This window comes from Gorilla gorilla, chromosome 2 (genome assembly GCF_029281585.2).
Source record: "Gorilla gorilla gorilla isolate KB3781 chromosome 2, NHGRI_mGorGor1-v2.1_pri, whole genome shotgun sequence".
NCBI lineage: Eukaryota > Metazoa > Chordata > Mammalia > Primates > Hominidae > Gorilla > Gorilla gorilla.
In genome coordinates this window covers 54,867,478-54,881,579 of record NC_086017.1, presented here as the reverse complement: position 1 = coordinate 54,881,579, position 14,102 = coordinate 54,867,478, and the positions used below count along the sequence as shown (strand labels likewise).

The window sequence follows — 14,102 nt, the reverse complement described above, 5'->3', positions numbered from 1 at the left end:
ACTGACTGCTCAATCTCATAGTTGAAAACCAGGCTGAGGCCCTGATCTCCCTCTTCCATGCTATACCCCTAAACAATGCTTATGATGAAAGCAAGATCCACAGAAAAGAAATGGAAGCCATCAGCTGGGCTACAACTCCCTTCAACAGCCAAGAACATACAATAAAATGGCTTTCACAGGGTTCCAAGAGCCCTGTGGTAGGGTTCGTCAATTGCCATGGCCAGGTCTGAACCTATGAGGGCCAGTTTAATGTCCAGGTCATGGCCATAGCACTCAATAGGCTGAACTGGGAAAGCTTTATTGTGCCTAAAGCCCTGTAAAGGCCACATAAAAGTCACCATCCATCCCCAACAGCCAGGACCAGGGGTAGGTGCCTGAACCAAAGGCATATAATCCAAAGGGTGACCAACTCTTTTTGGCGTGAAATACCACCAGACCAAACTGATTCTCTCATTGGAATCTGATCTCTGATCTGAGAAACACTTGAGAGAAGAAAGGAGTTAAAGAGGAGCTGACAGGTCATGATATGGAGGAGCCCAGAGAGGCCACACGAAAGTAAAGGTATTGGGCAGAGGCAGATTCTACAAAGAAGGGAAGCTGGACAGCAAGTGGCTGCAGAGAAGGGATAAATCTTGGCAGAGAAAAGCAGAGGTGTCACTAGAGATAAAGACAGACAGCCACACAGGCCATGAGATAATCCACGGAGCCCATGAGAGGCGGTACCTCAGAGCTGTCTGGGGACTTTCCAGCTCTTGCCACAGATCTCCCTTCTCTTTTTTCTTTTTCTTTCTTTTAAGAGACAGAGTATCTCTCTGTCACCCAGGCTGGAGTGAAATCTCCAGCTCCTGGGCTCAAGCGATCCTCTGGCCTCAGCCTCCCAAGCAGCTAGGCCTACAGGCACACACCACCACACACCTAATTTTTTTTAGAGATAGGGTATTGCTATGTTGCCCAGACTGGCTGCCAACTCCTGGCCTCTGGTGATCCTCCCACCTCAGCCTCCCAAAGGGCTGGGATTACAGGTGTGAGCCACTGCACCTGGCCTATCCCTTTTCTTGAGATAACTGAAAAATCCCGATTCCTTCAAATCAAAAGAGGTTTAATTCTCAAGAGCCACAGGCTGAATCTTTAATGAGGTCACTATGAAGGCTGGGGATCTAGTGTGGATGGTTTAGGACAAAGTCACACTTCTGATGGAAAAACAAACTTGAAAGGGAGCCAGCATTTTTTCTGTGTTAACCACAGCCCAAGTGCTTGACATCTCTTATCTCATCATTCCTCATAACCCCATTCTACTTCCAGGTGCATAAGTCCCCATTTTACACAAGGGAAGCAGGCTCAGTTATGCAGGTAAAATCACTTATTGTAAATGGTGAAGGTGCCTGCTCAGTCTGACTCCAAAGCCTCATTCAAAAAGAGGCAGGAAACCATATGACTTCAGCAGGAGAGAGCAGAGATTTCTATATCTCTGGTCAGTGGCTTACCCATGGGCCAATGTCTGGTGGCTGCCCCCAAATTTCCCAACACTTTATGATAATGTCCATTCTCAGGCCCCAGCCCCAGAGAGTCTGATTCAGAATGTTGGGGTAAAGCCTCAGAATCTGTATTTTGTAGGTGAGTAAAATGCACTTCAAGGCTTCAGAATCCCTGGGCTAAGAGGGAGGTTAGCAATGGCTTCTCACGGATGAGGAAAACACACATCTAGCCCAGTAAGCCAGAAAAGAGGATAAATCCTAGATTCTAAAAATTCTGAAGTCTGCTCCAAGTTCTGCATGGTATGGGCAGAGTAAATCATTTATGATACTAGTAAAACAAAAGCTATACAAAGAAATGCAATATAGGGTTCTAAAGGAACTTATACTCAATGTGGGAAAAATGCAACCAAAACAATACAGCAGTATATGCCATATACTATTTAAGCTCTAGAAAAATTGGGGAGTGGGAGGTGTCAATTAGAACTTTCTCTTTCCCTTCCGGTTTCCCCACAAGCTTTTAGAGAAAAGGGGAAAGAAAAGGAGGTAGAGGAAGCAAAGATTCTCTCCCGCCTTGATCTCTGGATCCCTACTGAGGAAATGGAAGAAATGACTTTCACTGCAGCAGGAAGGTGGCCTCAGAGTCAAGTATGGGCTTTGCAATCAGACAGGTCTGGATTTAAATCCCAGTGCTACCACTCAATTACTGTGTCACCCTGACAAGTGACTCAACCTGCCCGAGCTCAGTTCCTCGTCTATGGAGATAACATTTACCTTCAGCACTGTTGTAAATATTCAATGAAATAAAAATTATAATATGTACCTAATAAGAATGGGATATAGCCTTCAAAGACTGAAAGAGAACCTATCAGAAACCAATCAAATTATTTATCAAAATACCGATTTAATCCACCTTTTTGATTCTCTGTTCTCCCCTGGGAGAGGGGATCTGTTCACCAGGTTGACTCAAATTGTATCACCTAGACTCCCTTTGCTGGCTTCTGGTTGGGTTTGTCCAATGGAAGATACCAGATCAGAGGGTGCCCCTCACCCCCAATCTAGTGGCCACATTTCTGATAGTGCCTGCATCTATCGAAGACTATGACTTATGTTGGGCAGCCCTTCCTCCACAGTTCCAGCTATCACTGAAATGTGGTAATACTGTTTCCTCCCCTGGCCCCTTTGGAATAGGGGCAGTAGCCACTCCCAGTAGTTGTCTTGGGGCTCCTCAACATCTCTTATTGGTTCCCTGAAACCCCCCCATACTACTCTAGAGTCCCATCATAAAAGTCTCCTGAACTACCTGAAGTGGGTTCCATTTTCTGCCAAAAACTAAAATGATCCACCCTCCCTTCTCACAAACTGACTTCTCCCAAGTGTGACACATCCTCTAGTGGCCATGTTTGAGCCTAATTATTCTGTCCATCCTTTCCCTCAACCCCCTAAAAGAACTAGAGTTTCTTTCTCTTGGAAACATGAGTTCAGAACTGAACGAGAAAGAATGGTCTCTTTTACAGAGGAACTGGGAAGGAAACACATTTTTTCTACCACTGGCCCAAGAAATAGAAAACCAATCTGTAGGGAGACAAAAACAAAGCAAAGGGGGGGGGGGGGGGGAACCAGCAGAGATTAGGATTCCTGGAGAAAGACTTGCAGCCTTGTAATCCATACTATTTTGCTTGAGCCGATGTGTTGGTTACCATTACTAGCAACTGAATCCTCAACACATCGTGAGGTTAATTTCAACTGCTTCTAACTATCACCAAAACAAGATGAAATAGTCCCTGAAATAGTATAAGAACCAAGGCTGAAGGGAAAGTGACATCAGAAGCTGAAATGGACCTTACTGGACCAAAGGTGAAAAGTAAAACACAAAATGACTAGGACTATACAAGCAACAGGAGTTCAGGCAGGCACTGCTTAAGATGCACTGCCGGCACTCTATAACCAACGCAACAAAAGTTTAGGAGATTTCAGAACTGAATCAGTTGAGATTCCATGGTAGGCTCATTCACCTGCATCCTGACCTTTATTTGGATGGTGTAAATTGTGTTTTGCTCCTCTATACATATGGCATATTTTTGGCCAACATTAATAAGCCCTTATGAAGACGTTGATTTGAAGCCCATTACTCTGCATGGCTCTGTGACACACAGAGCTGAGCATTTACCAACAACTGTGCCCAAATATGTCCATGGTACTGGTGAGAGGGAGGTTTAATTTAAAAAATAAAAACACCATCCAACTCATTCCCCCTTTAAAGCTTACATCACCCATTCAATGCTACTAAGAACCTACCAAGTGCTAGACACTGGCTATGCCTTAAGGGTCCCCCATACAGACAAGGCAACAGGCTATTGCCTTCCAAGATCCATGATGAGGGAATGACTGAACCTCTAAGACCTCTAGGATCGTGCTTCTGGCCATCTCCGCAAGCTGATCTTCCACCATTTCCCCCAACCCACCCCTTGGGCTCCACATGCCCTCCACCTGAGGATTTACAGACTCACCACCCCTTCCTTCTGGAACACTGGTGCCTACTTAATTCTCAGTCATGCTGAGAACTCAGTTCAAATGCTATTTCCTTAGGGAAGCCTCCTCTGACCTCCCAGTCTAGATCGTGTCCGTTTTTTCCTTCATAGCATTCAGTACAATTTTATATATAAACACTCAAGTACAAGTTTCTGCATCTTCCTTCTAGCATGAGAGCTATATAAGGACAGGTTCCTTCCTAGCCCCTGAGTCTAGCTCAGTTCTGTGTTGAATGAATGAATACTGAGTCCTGAAGATACAGAGGAGGAATCCTTGACATGGATTTAGGGGAGCAATTCCACCTCCTTAGGGAAGCCTTCAGAGCATTACAAGTCCCTGGAATTCTTTTTATTTATTAAAAAAAAAATTATTTCTTTAGAGATGGGCTCTCACTGTGTTGCCCAGGCTGGTCTCAAACTCCTAGGCTCAAGCAATCCTCCCATCTCAGCCTTTCAAAGTGCTGGGATTACAGGCGTGAGCCACAGTGCCCGGCCCCTGGTATACTTTAACTTCAACCTCCACTAACTATACCACTTCCTTGGCATAGATCTTACATTACCTTTGTCTTTATTTTATTCACTTTTACTCTCTGTTTGTCTCCCTCCTATCTTTCATTTATTTCACAACCATGTTTTAGCATCCCTACTGTTTCCCACATAACATGCCAGAAGCTAGATATATGTTGGTAAATAAAATTAACTAATGACCATGGTGGGACTCTGCTGCTGGATAGCTAATGAACTGCCGTGGGAATTAAGGGTGCTGGGGAGAAAGCTCTAACCTTGAGGTTACAGATATATCCATGCCTCAGTGCCACTTTCAGAGATGAAATGTGAGAGAAAATAGGACACATGACAGAGTCAGTACATCATGGTAAGCTGCGGTAACAAAGAAAACCAAAGGTTTTTAAATTTAGAGGAAAACGGTTATCCGTAATGTGTCCCTAAAAAAATACTTTGAGGATAAAAATCACCTGAACAAAGTATATACAAAAATATAGCAGGGAAAGACATATCTAACTGCTTTTGGGCATTTTTATGCCCCCTCACACACAAATAACATACATGTTACCCTGTAATACACACATATGTCCCACTATTGCTAATCCTGAATTATAACTAAAATATGCAACTGTGAGTTCTGACTTTATTATCCAGGCATAATATGCTAAATATTGGCATTTCTTCACATATAAAGGGCCCAGAAGATAACGGCAGGTCACGATTTTTAAATGGACATGTCCTTAACTCACGTTGTGGGACTTTAATGATAGCTGGCCGCTTCAATCTGATGGCTACATCACGGGACCACTGACTTTGCAGTTGGTACTGACAGAGGAAAGGCATGAGGAAAAGAGGCAGGAGCTGTCGCCAGAACTCTGCCAAGGATGGGATGAAGAACTCTGATAGGAGGACCACACCGTAGGTTAACAAGTGGAGACACAGCCAGAGGAGGATACAGGGTAGCTCGTTACCAGGTCCAACATTTTTCAACCCTCGTTCTGGAGTGGTCATAACCAGGGATTTAATATACAACACAAAGGACATCAGGTTATAGCTGCCTAGGGATCTTAGTTCTCCATTGGCAAAATGGAAACAGCACTTAGGCTATCGGCCGCCTAGCCGCCTTTTTTTTTTTTTTGAGACGGAGTCTCACTCTGTCGCCCAGGCTGTAATGCAGTGGCGCGATCTCGGCTCACTGCAACCTCCGCCTCCCGGGTTCAAGCGATTCTCCTGCCTCAGCCTCCCGAGTAGCTGGGACTACAGGAGTGCGCCACCACGCCCAACTAAATTTTTTTGTATTTTTAGCAGAGACGGGGTTTCACCATGTTGGTCAGGACGGTCTCTTGACCTCGTGATCCGCCCGCCTCGGCCTCCCAAAGTGCTGGGATTACAGGCGTCCTAGCCGCTTTTTAAAAACCCTTCCCCCTTTATTTGTACGGCAATTTGTATTTTCAAAGTGCGTTCACGTCGCATGCGCCTCCTAACCACGAGGTGAGGAAAAGCAGGCCAGAAGCCCACCTCCAAACTCCCATTTCCTCGAAGAGAAAACTGAGGCTCGGCCAAGTTCTGTGCGCGAACGCCAAATGGATGGCCCTGGGGCCGATGCTCTCTCACTAAGAAAAGGCCTCCGAGACTGCCCAAGCTTCCTGCCCGGGTTCGGAATCTTATAGACCCGCAAAACTGCAAATGCGCTAACAGTCCTAAAAACGTCCGCGTTGCCAGCTCTGAATTGCAAACGCCGGCAGCAGAACCGTTTAATCACAAGGTAAACGGAGAGTCGCCGCAGCTCGGCTGCCTCCTCACTGGCAAACCCAGGGCAGGCCGCGACCCGCAGGGCCAGGCTGAACCCGGCGGCCGACCCAACGCCGCTGCTGTAGCTACCTGGACGCCGTGCACGATGTACACCTTCTCCGCCTCGCTCAGCGCCACGGACGCCATGCTGCCGAGCTGCCCTACGAGCCGCACGTCATCTGCGCGCGTCCCCTCCTCTGGACCGCGCCCCCACGTCCCACCCACCCCCCTCCCCGCCCCGCCCCGCGTCAGCGCGTCATCAACCTGCGCGGCTGCCGCTCCTGCAGCCGCGGCCGCCGCCACTGCCGGGAGAGCTCGATGGGCTTCTCCTGCGCGCCGCCCGGTGTCTGGCCGAGTCCAGAGAGCCGCGGCGCCTCGTTCCGAGGAGCCATCGCCGAAGCCCGAGGCCGGGTCCCGGGTTGGGGACTGCAGGGGAAGGCGGCGGCGGGAGCCCCACCGGGGTCTGGGACTGGGGAACTGCCTCCGGCTTCACGGTCAGTTGGGAAGGGAAACTGGGGTAGGGGTGAAGAAGCTGGGGTGAGGCGAGCCCCACGGGCCGGGGGACTCCCAGTGGGAGAGGCGTGCGGCGTAGTTGCTCAGAGCTGGAGTTGACTTAGGAGCTTGTGTGTGTGTGTGTGTGTGTGTGTGAGAGAGAGAGAGAGAGAGAGAGAGAGAGACCCCGACTAAGGAGGGGCGGACGTCGTGATTGGCCCGGGGGTGCTGTTTCCCTGCTCTTCCCTCCATTTCTCTAGTCCCTAGGATGGCTGGAGAGGCGATGCAGCCCTCCCTAGGTAATTAGTGGTGGGAAGGGTCCGGGAATGGGGGACACTAGTCCTAAGGCGTCCCCACCCCTCCACCCAGGAATATCTCTCGCTGGCTCGCTGACTCTCTGTGACCGAACGCTGTCCCATTACCTTGCTGGGACCTCTTGCCTCGGGTGCTTACCAGAGCGTTGTCCCACAGAAGGGGGAGGAGGCGCTTGGTAACCGGCACTGGCGAGGTGCGCAGTGCCCGGACGTCCCCAACGCTTCCTAGCGGGAACTGGAAACCCCGGCTTGATGGAAGTGATTACTGGGAGCTGTGAGCAGTTGCCCGAAAAAAAGCCAACCCCAACCCCTTGCGATGGCCGAGTGGGAGTATGGGCATTGGATACCCGGAGAGGATATTTGCAAGGTGAAGCTGGGGTCACCAAAGGAACTCATTAAGGCGGGGCTGACAAAGTATGGTGCAAGTTTTAAAGGAGCCGTGTGGATAAATGGGAGAAAGTTAACCCAAATTAGTTGAAGCAAGGAGGGCAGGTTAAAGCAATTCTGATGACTTTCCTGATGTTCCATTTTTGAGGACCCTCAGCCAAAAAAAAAAAAAAAAAATGGTATTTATCAGATAGTGGCTTCAAATACAGTTTCAGATAACTATTGGGAGCCTACTATAGATAGGCTTTGTGCTACCTTTAGAACACAAGACAAGTAAAACATACTATGCCCAGAGAAGTTCCCTGGGCAGATGAAGGCTCCAGGGCCAACATAACCACAGATCATGGTGGTTAGAGCTATGATGGTCGCATCAGTGGGCACAGTGGGATTGGGAGGTCGTCTGATAAGGTTATAGAGAGGAAGTGCTTGCTTACATTCTTAAGCATTAAACTGCTGAGCTCCAAAATTGATGATCAGTTCTTCGTAGACTGGACATTAGATGTTTCTTATGTCTCTACATAATTCTCCACAGGGGCACCTAAAAGGAAGACAGCTTGCAGGGTTGGACTTTGCCTTCCAGGGAAACTGAAAGAGGTGAAGCCGGAAGGATTTCCTCCCTAATGAAGGCACAGGTGCCCCACCTGTTGTGGCACATAGATGTGTTTGTGTGTGGTTGGACGGCTGGGTTTTATGTGAGGAGCTCTGTTGTGATAAGATAACATGAGATTGCTGATGTTATAAATGATATTTTCTAGATGTGCTAGAGATTGCTCAGAAAGGAGAGACCCTGGAAGTGGGATTTTAGAAGCTAGGATATCTGAGGAGACTGAGGATGTAAGAGGTGACAGCAAATGGACAGATCAGAAAGACACAGGAAGAAAAGCCTGAGTTCAGATACCATGGAGTTATCTTTATATAAAGATTTTCCAATGTCTTAAAATATAGAACATGTATTTGAACTGTCCCCCCCTCACAATTGACAGGAATTCCATACTGGACAAGGGTCTGCAGTATTTGCTAAATAATGTTATGAACGATGTCTTATATATTAGGCTAAGTAGGTAAGAGAGATGTAAACAGTAGAATGTTCCTTTTTAAATTGTCTACTAAAACAATGACAATCTTCACTAATCATTCTGCTTAAATGCTGCCAGAACATTTTTATCACCTTTGCTGTAATAGTGCATTGGACATCTTTAAAATCCATAAATTCTGAGTTCTTTTTTAGTGTATTGAAGTAATTCAAAGAACATATGATAACCAAAAAAATCAAGAAGTCAAGGATGGCACAGTATTAAACCGTCTTGTTTTTCCATCACTATTAGATTCATTTATTGAATGAATAAGTGAATTGGGGCATACTATTCTGTAGGTTTGTGTATTCTAAAACCTTATACTCGAATTTTCAACACTAATTTACATAGTGCTTATTGTATGCCAAGCATTGTTCTAAGCACTTTATATTAACCAGGCTAGGTGCGGTGGCTGACATCTGTAATCCCAGCACTTTGGGAGGCTGAGGCCGGTGGATCACCTGAGGTTGGGAGTTTGAGACCAGCCTTACCAACATGGAGAAACCCCATCTTTACTAAAATACAAAATCAGCCGGGCATGGTGGCGCATGCCTGCAATCCCAGCTACTTGGGAAGCTGAGGCAGGAGAATCGCTTGAACCCAGGAGGCGGAGGTTTTAGTGAGCTGAGATCACGCCATTGCACTCCAGCCTGGGCAACAAGAGTGAAACTCCATCTCAAAAAAAAAATAAAAATAAAAAATAACTGATTCAGTCCTTGCAACAGACCTATGATGCAAGTATTCTTATCCCTATTTTACAGATTGGGAAATGAGGCACAGAGAGGTTAAATGCCTTAACCAGGGTCACAGGTTACATCATTGGTAAATGGCAGAACCAGGACTTGAGACCAGGCAGTCTAGCTCTCCTGCCCATACTCCTAACCATCACCTTACACATCCTCCCCCCAGGTTTTATTACATTCACCAGATTATTTGGTGAAGGAAATCCCAATTTTGTTATGGCATTGGTAACTGTCCTATGAACTATACAGTTAATCTTAATTCCAAAAGCAAGAAGTCTGTTCAAGCATAAACTCATATCTCTTGAATCATTTTTCTAGAGGAACATGGAATGTGGTGCTGATGGGATGTTGCTATGTCTGTTGCAACCCAATATTTTAAACAAGGTAAAAGGTTATATATGAGCAGAATAAGAGCTTAACTCCAAGTAGCTAAGGAGAGAGCCCTCAATGGCAAAGATGGCTGATAGATCTGATACTAGGGTTGAGTAGCATGCATGGATACCCAGATTCCAACCGTATGCTATACTCAGATATCTAGAAACTCCAGTGTGTTTGCATGCCTGTGAGTCCCTGGTGTTCTTATGGGCATAAAGAGATAAACTCAAAACACAACACCTGCCTAAAAGTAGTTTAGAATTTATTATAGTGGACCTCGAACTACTGCATGAACAAGACAATAAAATAAAGTGCTCAATTGAGACATGTGGCAATTAGAAGAGAGGCCAGCCTATAATATGGTGCTAATTGTGCAGGCCAGGTATCAAATACAAAAGGTAAAGAGCTGCTGCTAGCCACAAGCCGGCAACAATAACATGACAGAGATAGAGTAACTCTGTCCCTCCCATCCTTGGTTAATTAAACCAATAAAAGGCGGTTACAAAAGAGCTTCAGGGCAATGCTGAGTCTGTGGTGCTGATGTTGCAGAGAGCTTTTTTGGAGACAGAGTCTCGCTCTGTTGTCTAGTGGCACGATCTCTGCTCACTGCAACCTCCGCCTCCTGGGTTCAAGCAATTCTTGTGCCTCAGCCTCCTGAGTAGCTGGGATTACAAGTGTGTGCCACCACTCCCGGCTAATTTTTGTATTTTTGGTAGAGACTGGGTTTGGCCATGTTGGTCAGGCTGGTCTCGAACTCCTGGCCTCAAGAGATCTGCCTGCCTTGGCCTTCCAAAGTGCTGTGATTATGGGCATGAGCCACCATGCCCAGCCGCAGAGAGCTCTTAAAAGCCCAGCAGGAAACCTTCTGTTCCCAGTCCTAAGCAGACATGGCCATGTTTTAGGCCTTTTCCTTTGCATTTTCACCATTAGCCCAGCACCCTCGAAATGTACAAAGTGAGTTACCGTTTTCCCTATAGATCTGTTTCCTTTAAACACTTTGCATTTGTCCCGCCTGTACCTTGTCTTAAAAGAATGAGGTGGGAGGATCCCTTAAGCCCCGGAGTTTGAGTCCAGCCTGGGCAACATAGACCCCATCGCTAAAAAATAATAAAATAAGTAATAAAATAATGATAGAAATGAAGAATATCTGTAAAGAATACTGTCATAGTCTGGCCAGCAGGTCTTCATCTGTCTTCTAGACATTGTAACTTGGGATTACAGTGATGGAAAAATTGCTAGTAATACATGGGTAAAGCTTACTCTTAATTAGAGGAAAAGTTATACAGTCTTCATGTGTGTTTCATTTTGGGAGAGTGACAGCATGTTTCCTATGTCTCATTAGGGCATATTTGAGAAAAGGGGGTAACAGATCCTGCTTACCAAATGTAGAAATATTTAAACACACACACCCTGATAGCCATGGAAAGTAACAAAGTCTCAAGTAGAAGTGGAGGGGTGATGTCTCAATGTTGACCTGTTAGGGGAAAAAATGAGGCTCATGCCATGCTGCCTTTAGTTCCTTCCTGTTTTGCATTTTAAAAAATCATTTGCTTTCCTCCTCGGAAGCAGATTTCCAGAGACAAATGGCCAGTTCATTCATGGCTGTCAACTGTGAAGGTGAGAAGGCTCCAGGTGCATGTCCCACTTAATTCAGTCATACATCCTAATACATTTGGAATGCATGGGAAATGTCATCATTTCATAGTCTCCTCCAAACCATAGCCTTCGTAGTATGTATTGACTTGGCACTTGAACTCTTGGCAAGATATGAATATGTATTTCCTATTCAAGGTCAGTGGAGATGCAATGCCTTTGAGTGAGATCACTTTCTTACCTTAGCAAGGTAAGCCTAATGGGACAAGTACAGTTCTGGCCACAGTCCTGTTGCAGTAAAGTCTTCAGTATGTGAAGTGTATGTTTCTAAACCAAGAAATAGTAGCAGAGAATCTAGAAAGACAGGTTGTTTAGGAAGATAACAATCTATGGTAGAAAGACTTCCAGGCATCTTAGTCCAAAGATTTGGGCTTTGCTATTAACTTGCTTTATGACTTTGAACAAGTCAGTTAACCTAAGTCTCATTTTGCCCTCAAGTGAGTATCTTGCCAGGTTTTAAAACTCAGAATGGATCCTGGATATGCAAATATTTGAATATTGAAAAATGGCCATGTTTAAATTGGGGTTTTTAAGACTTCTTTCATTTACCACTTCGTTATACTTGATATATTTTGCTAGTGCTTTTTCCACTCTGAAAAAAAATTAAATGAACAAAAGGAAGTCGTAATTTTATGCTGTACTTGATTGAAAAAACTAAACATGCTCAGGAAATTGCTAAGAGAGATAGTTACTAGTGGGCTTCTTTTTGAATATTAGCAAATCGGGAAAAGAGGTTAAGGGAAGCTTTTGGTAAAAAAAATGTAAAATCCAAGATATTAACAAAGAAAACGTTGAATTTGCTCCTGAGAACAGAGGACTCATAGAATCTCAGCCCTGCAAGGGGCCCTAGCAATCAGCGTGATCTTCCCCTTTGTTTTATCAAATGAGGAAACTGAGGCCCAGAATGGTAACTGTCTTGCCTGAGATCATGAGGTCAGCGAGTGGCAGGATTGGGAGTAAACTCTGGCCTCTTGATTCCATGCTCAGTCTTCATTCCCTTTAGCACTAGCCTCCCATCTATTTCCAAAGCCCTCTGGTGAATGGATGGAGAGCCCCTCACCAGGTAAGCAGGGGCTGTGTTCTCTTTCTCACAGCCCATTACAGCCTTCTTTCTGTGGTCCCAGGTTCCTCCCAGGGCTCTGCTCTTGCATTGCCACTTACAGTGCCTGGAACAAGTGATACCAGCAGATTCCTGAAAGTCAAATGGCTCCCCTTTTTGAGCCCTAGTACCTAGTACAGTTGCAATAACTGGTTCTCTCCCTTCCCTAGCTAGTCTTTCGGATTTCTCTAAGCACTTTTGCTTTTAGTCCCTAAAAACAACCAAGCTCTGGCCTAGCCTAAGTGATGTCACAGTGGCTGTGTGTCTGCACATGTCACAATGTGGGCCCAGGTGTCGTTCTCAACATCCTCAGGTGGGAACCTTTGCTGATAGGTCTCTGCCTAGCATGGGGGGAGGCGTTTTTTCTCACAAAAAGCAGCATTCTGTTACTTGGCACCACAGGAAGTATTTCCCAGCCAAAGCAGATTTTAGGGATTCAATCCTAGGGTGACTCTTCTGGCTGAGGCTTCACGGCCTTCCTGCCTCGTAGGTTAGGGCAGGATCGGTATTCTAAATGTTGGCTGGTATTCAGCCAGGGCCCCGCCTTAGAGCCCAAAATGCTTATGTTCAGGCCTGTGGCCTGTGAGCACCACTGCATGCAGCCCACTCGATAATGCCACCTCTGCATAACCATGTGTGGACAAGATAGCCAAACCGTAAGTAACCCAAGGTCACTGATGGAAACATCAATACTCCTCCCCCTTTTATTTTCTAGTTACTAGACAAAATTTAATTATTGTAGTAAGTAGTGAAAAGCAAGCCCAGGGGCAAGAGCAGACTTTGGGAGTATATCCTGTCTCCACCACTTCCTGGAAGTATGGTTGTAGGCATGCTTCAGTTTTCTCGTTTCTAAAAGCAGGATGGGGAAGTGGGCATTTATACGTGCAAAATAGAGTAGATGTGAGAATCAAACAGGAAGAGGCATGTGTAGCAAGCAGCCCAGTGCCCTGATGGAGGCAGTGGTGACACCTTAAGTGAGGGTCAGGAAAGAATCAGGGCCCCACCCTACATTCAGCATATCCCACACTTTGGCAACAATCAAGCAGAACTGGAGCCTACCCTCACAGAGGCCAGAAGGCAGTTCATTGTCAAATGAGATCATGCACTGGATTACAAGGGGTTCACAAACTATGAGAGTATCATCGTCATCGACAAGTGTTCATTGGGTAGCTGGAGCAGTCATTTATTGTTGCCTTTATGAAGATGCTCCTGCTGGCTTACAAACTTCCTGCAAGGAGAAGTTAATGCAGGGAGATGGCAGCGTAGCAATTAAACAGATTGTAGTAGTTACCATCCATTAGACCTAGAAAACAAGTTAGCCACCTCCCTGTGAAGATCCACTGATTCCTTGAGCTTCACTTCCTTACTCATCTGTAGAACAGAGTGGACCACAATTTGGAAGCAGGGCGGGTAGTTCTCACAGTCTCTTTACAAGCAGCTATGTTTTTGAGGGCCCAAGTCTGTGAGGTAACCCAATGAGTGTCATGCTCCATTAATGAGACAGGTGCCAGAAGGGGCTCATAGAAGAAGGAATGCTCAATTTTTATTTATTCATTAGTTTGTTTGTTTGACAGGGTCACACTCTGTCACCCAAGCTGGAGTGCAGTGGTGCAATCTTATCTCACTGCAGCCTCAACCTTCTGGGCTCAGGCAATCCTCCTATCTCAG

At 45.9% G+C, this 14,102-nt stretch overlaps 2 protein-coding genes across 14 annotated transcripts in view; one reads left to right on the top strand and one right to left on the bottom strand.

Moving 5' to 3' along the window:
- EXOSC7 (exosome component 7) overlaps positions 1-6,527 on the bottom strand; it is a 36,775-nt gene extending 30,248 nt beyond the window's left edge. The window contains exon 1 of one of the 2 annotated variants that reach the window (XR_008678650.2): positions 6,389-6,504. Coding sequence is in view for 1 of the 2 variants with exons in the window: in XM_004033977.5 (XP_004034025.1) it covers positions 6,389-6,445 (57 nt within the window). In the remaining variant the exon portion in view is untranslated. Of the gene's footprint in view, positions 1-6,388 lie in introns of both variants that reach the window. The other variant, XM_004033977.5, reaches the window with a different exon arrangement.
- Positions 6,246-14,102, top strand: part of ZDHHC3 (zDHHC palmitoyltransferase 3) — a 61,112-nt gene continuing 53,255 nt past the window's right edge. For 4 of the 12 annotated variants that reach the window (XM_019023808.4, XM_019023805.4, XM_019023807.4 and 1 more), the window contains exon 1: positions 6,552-6,792. The gene's annotated coding sequence lies outside the window, so the exon portion shown is untranslated. Of the gene's footprint in view, positions 6,273-6,529; positions 6,793-14,102 lie in introns of those variants that run through there. The other 8 variants (XM_004033981.5, XM_055383648.2, XM_055383649.2 and 5 more) reach the window with 7 other exon arrangements.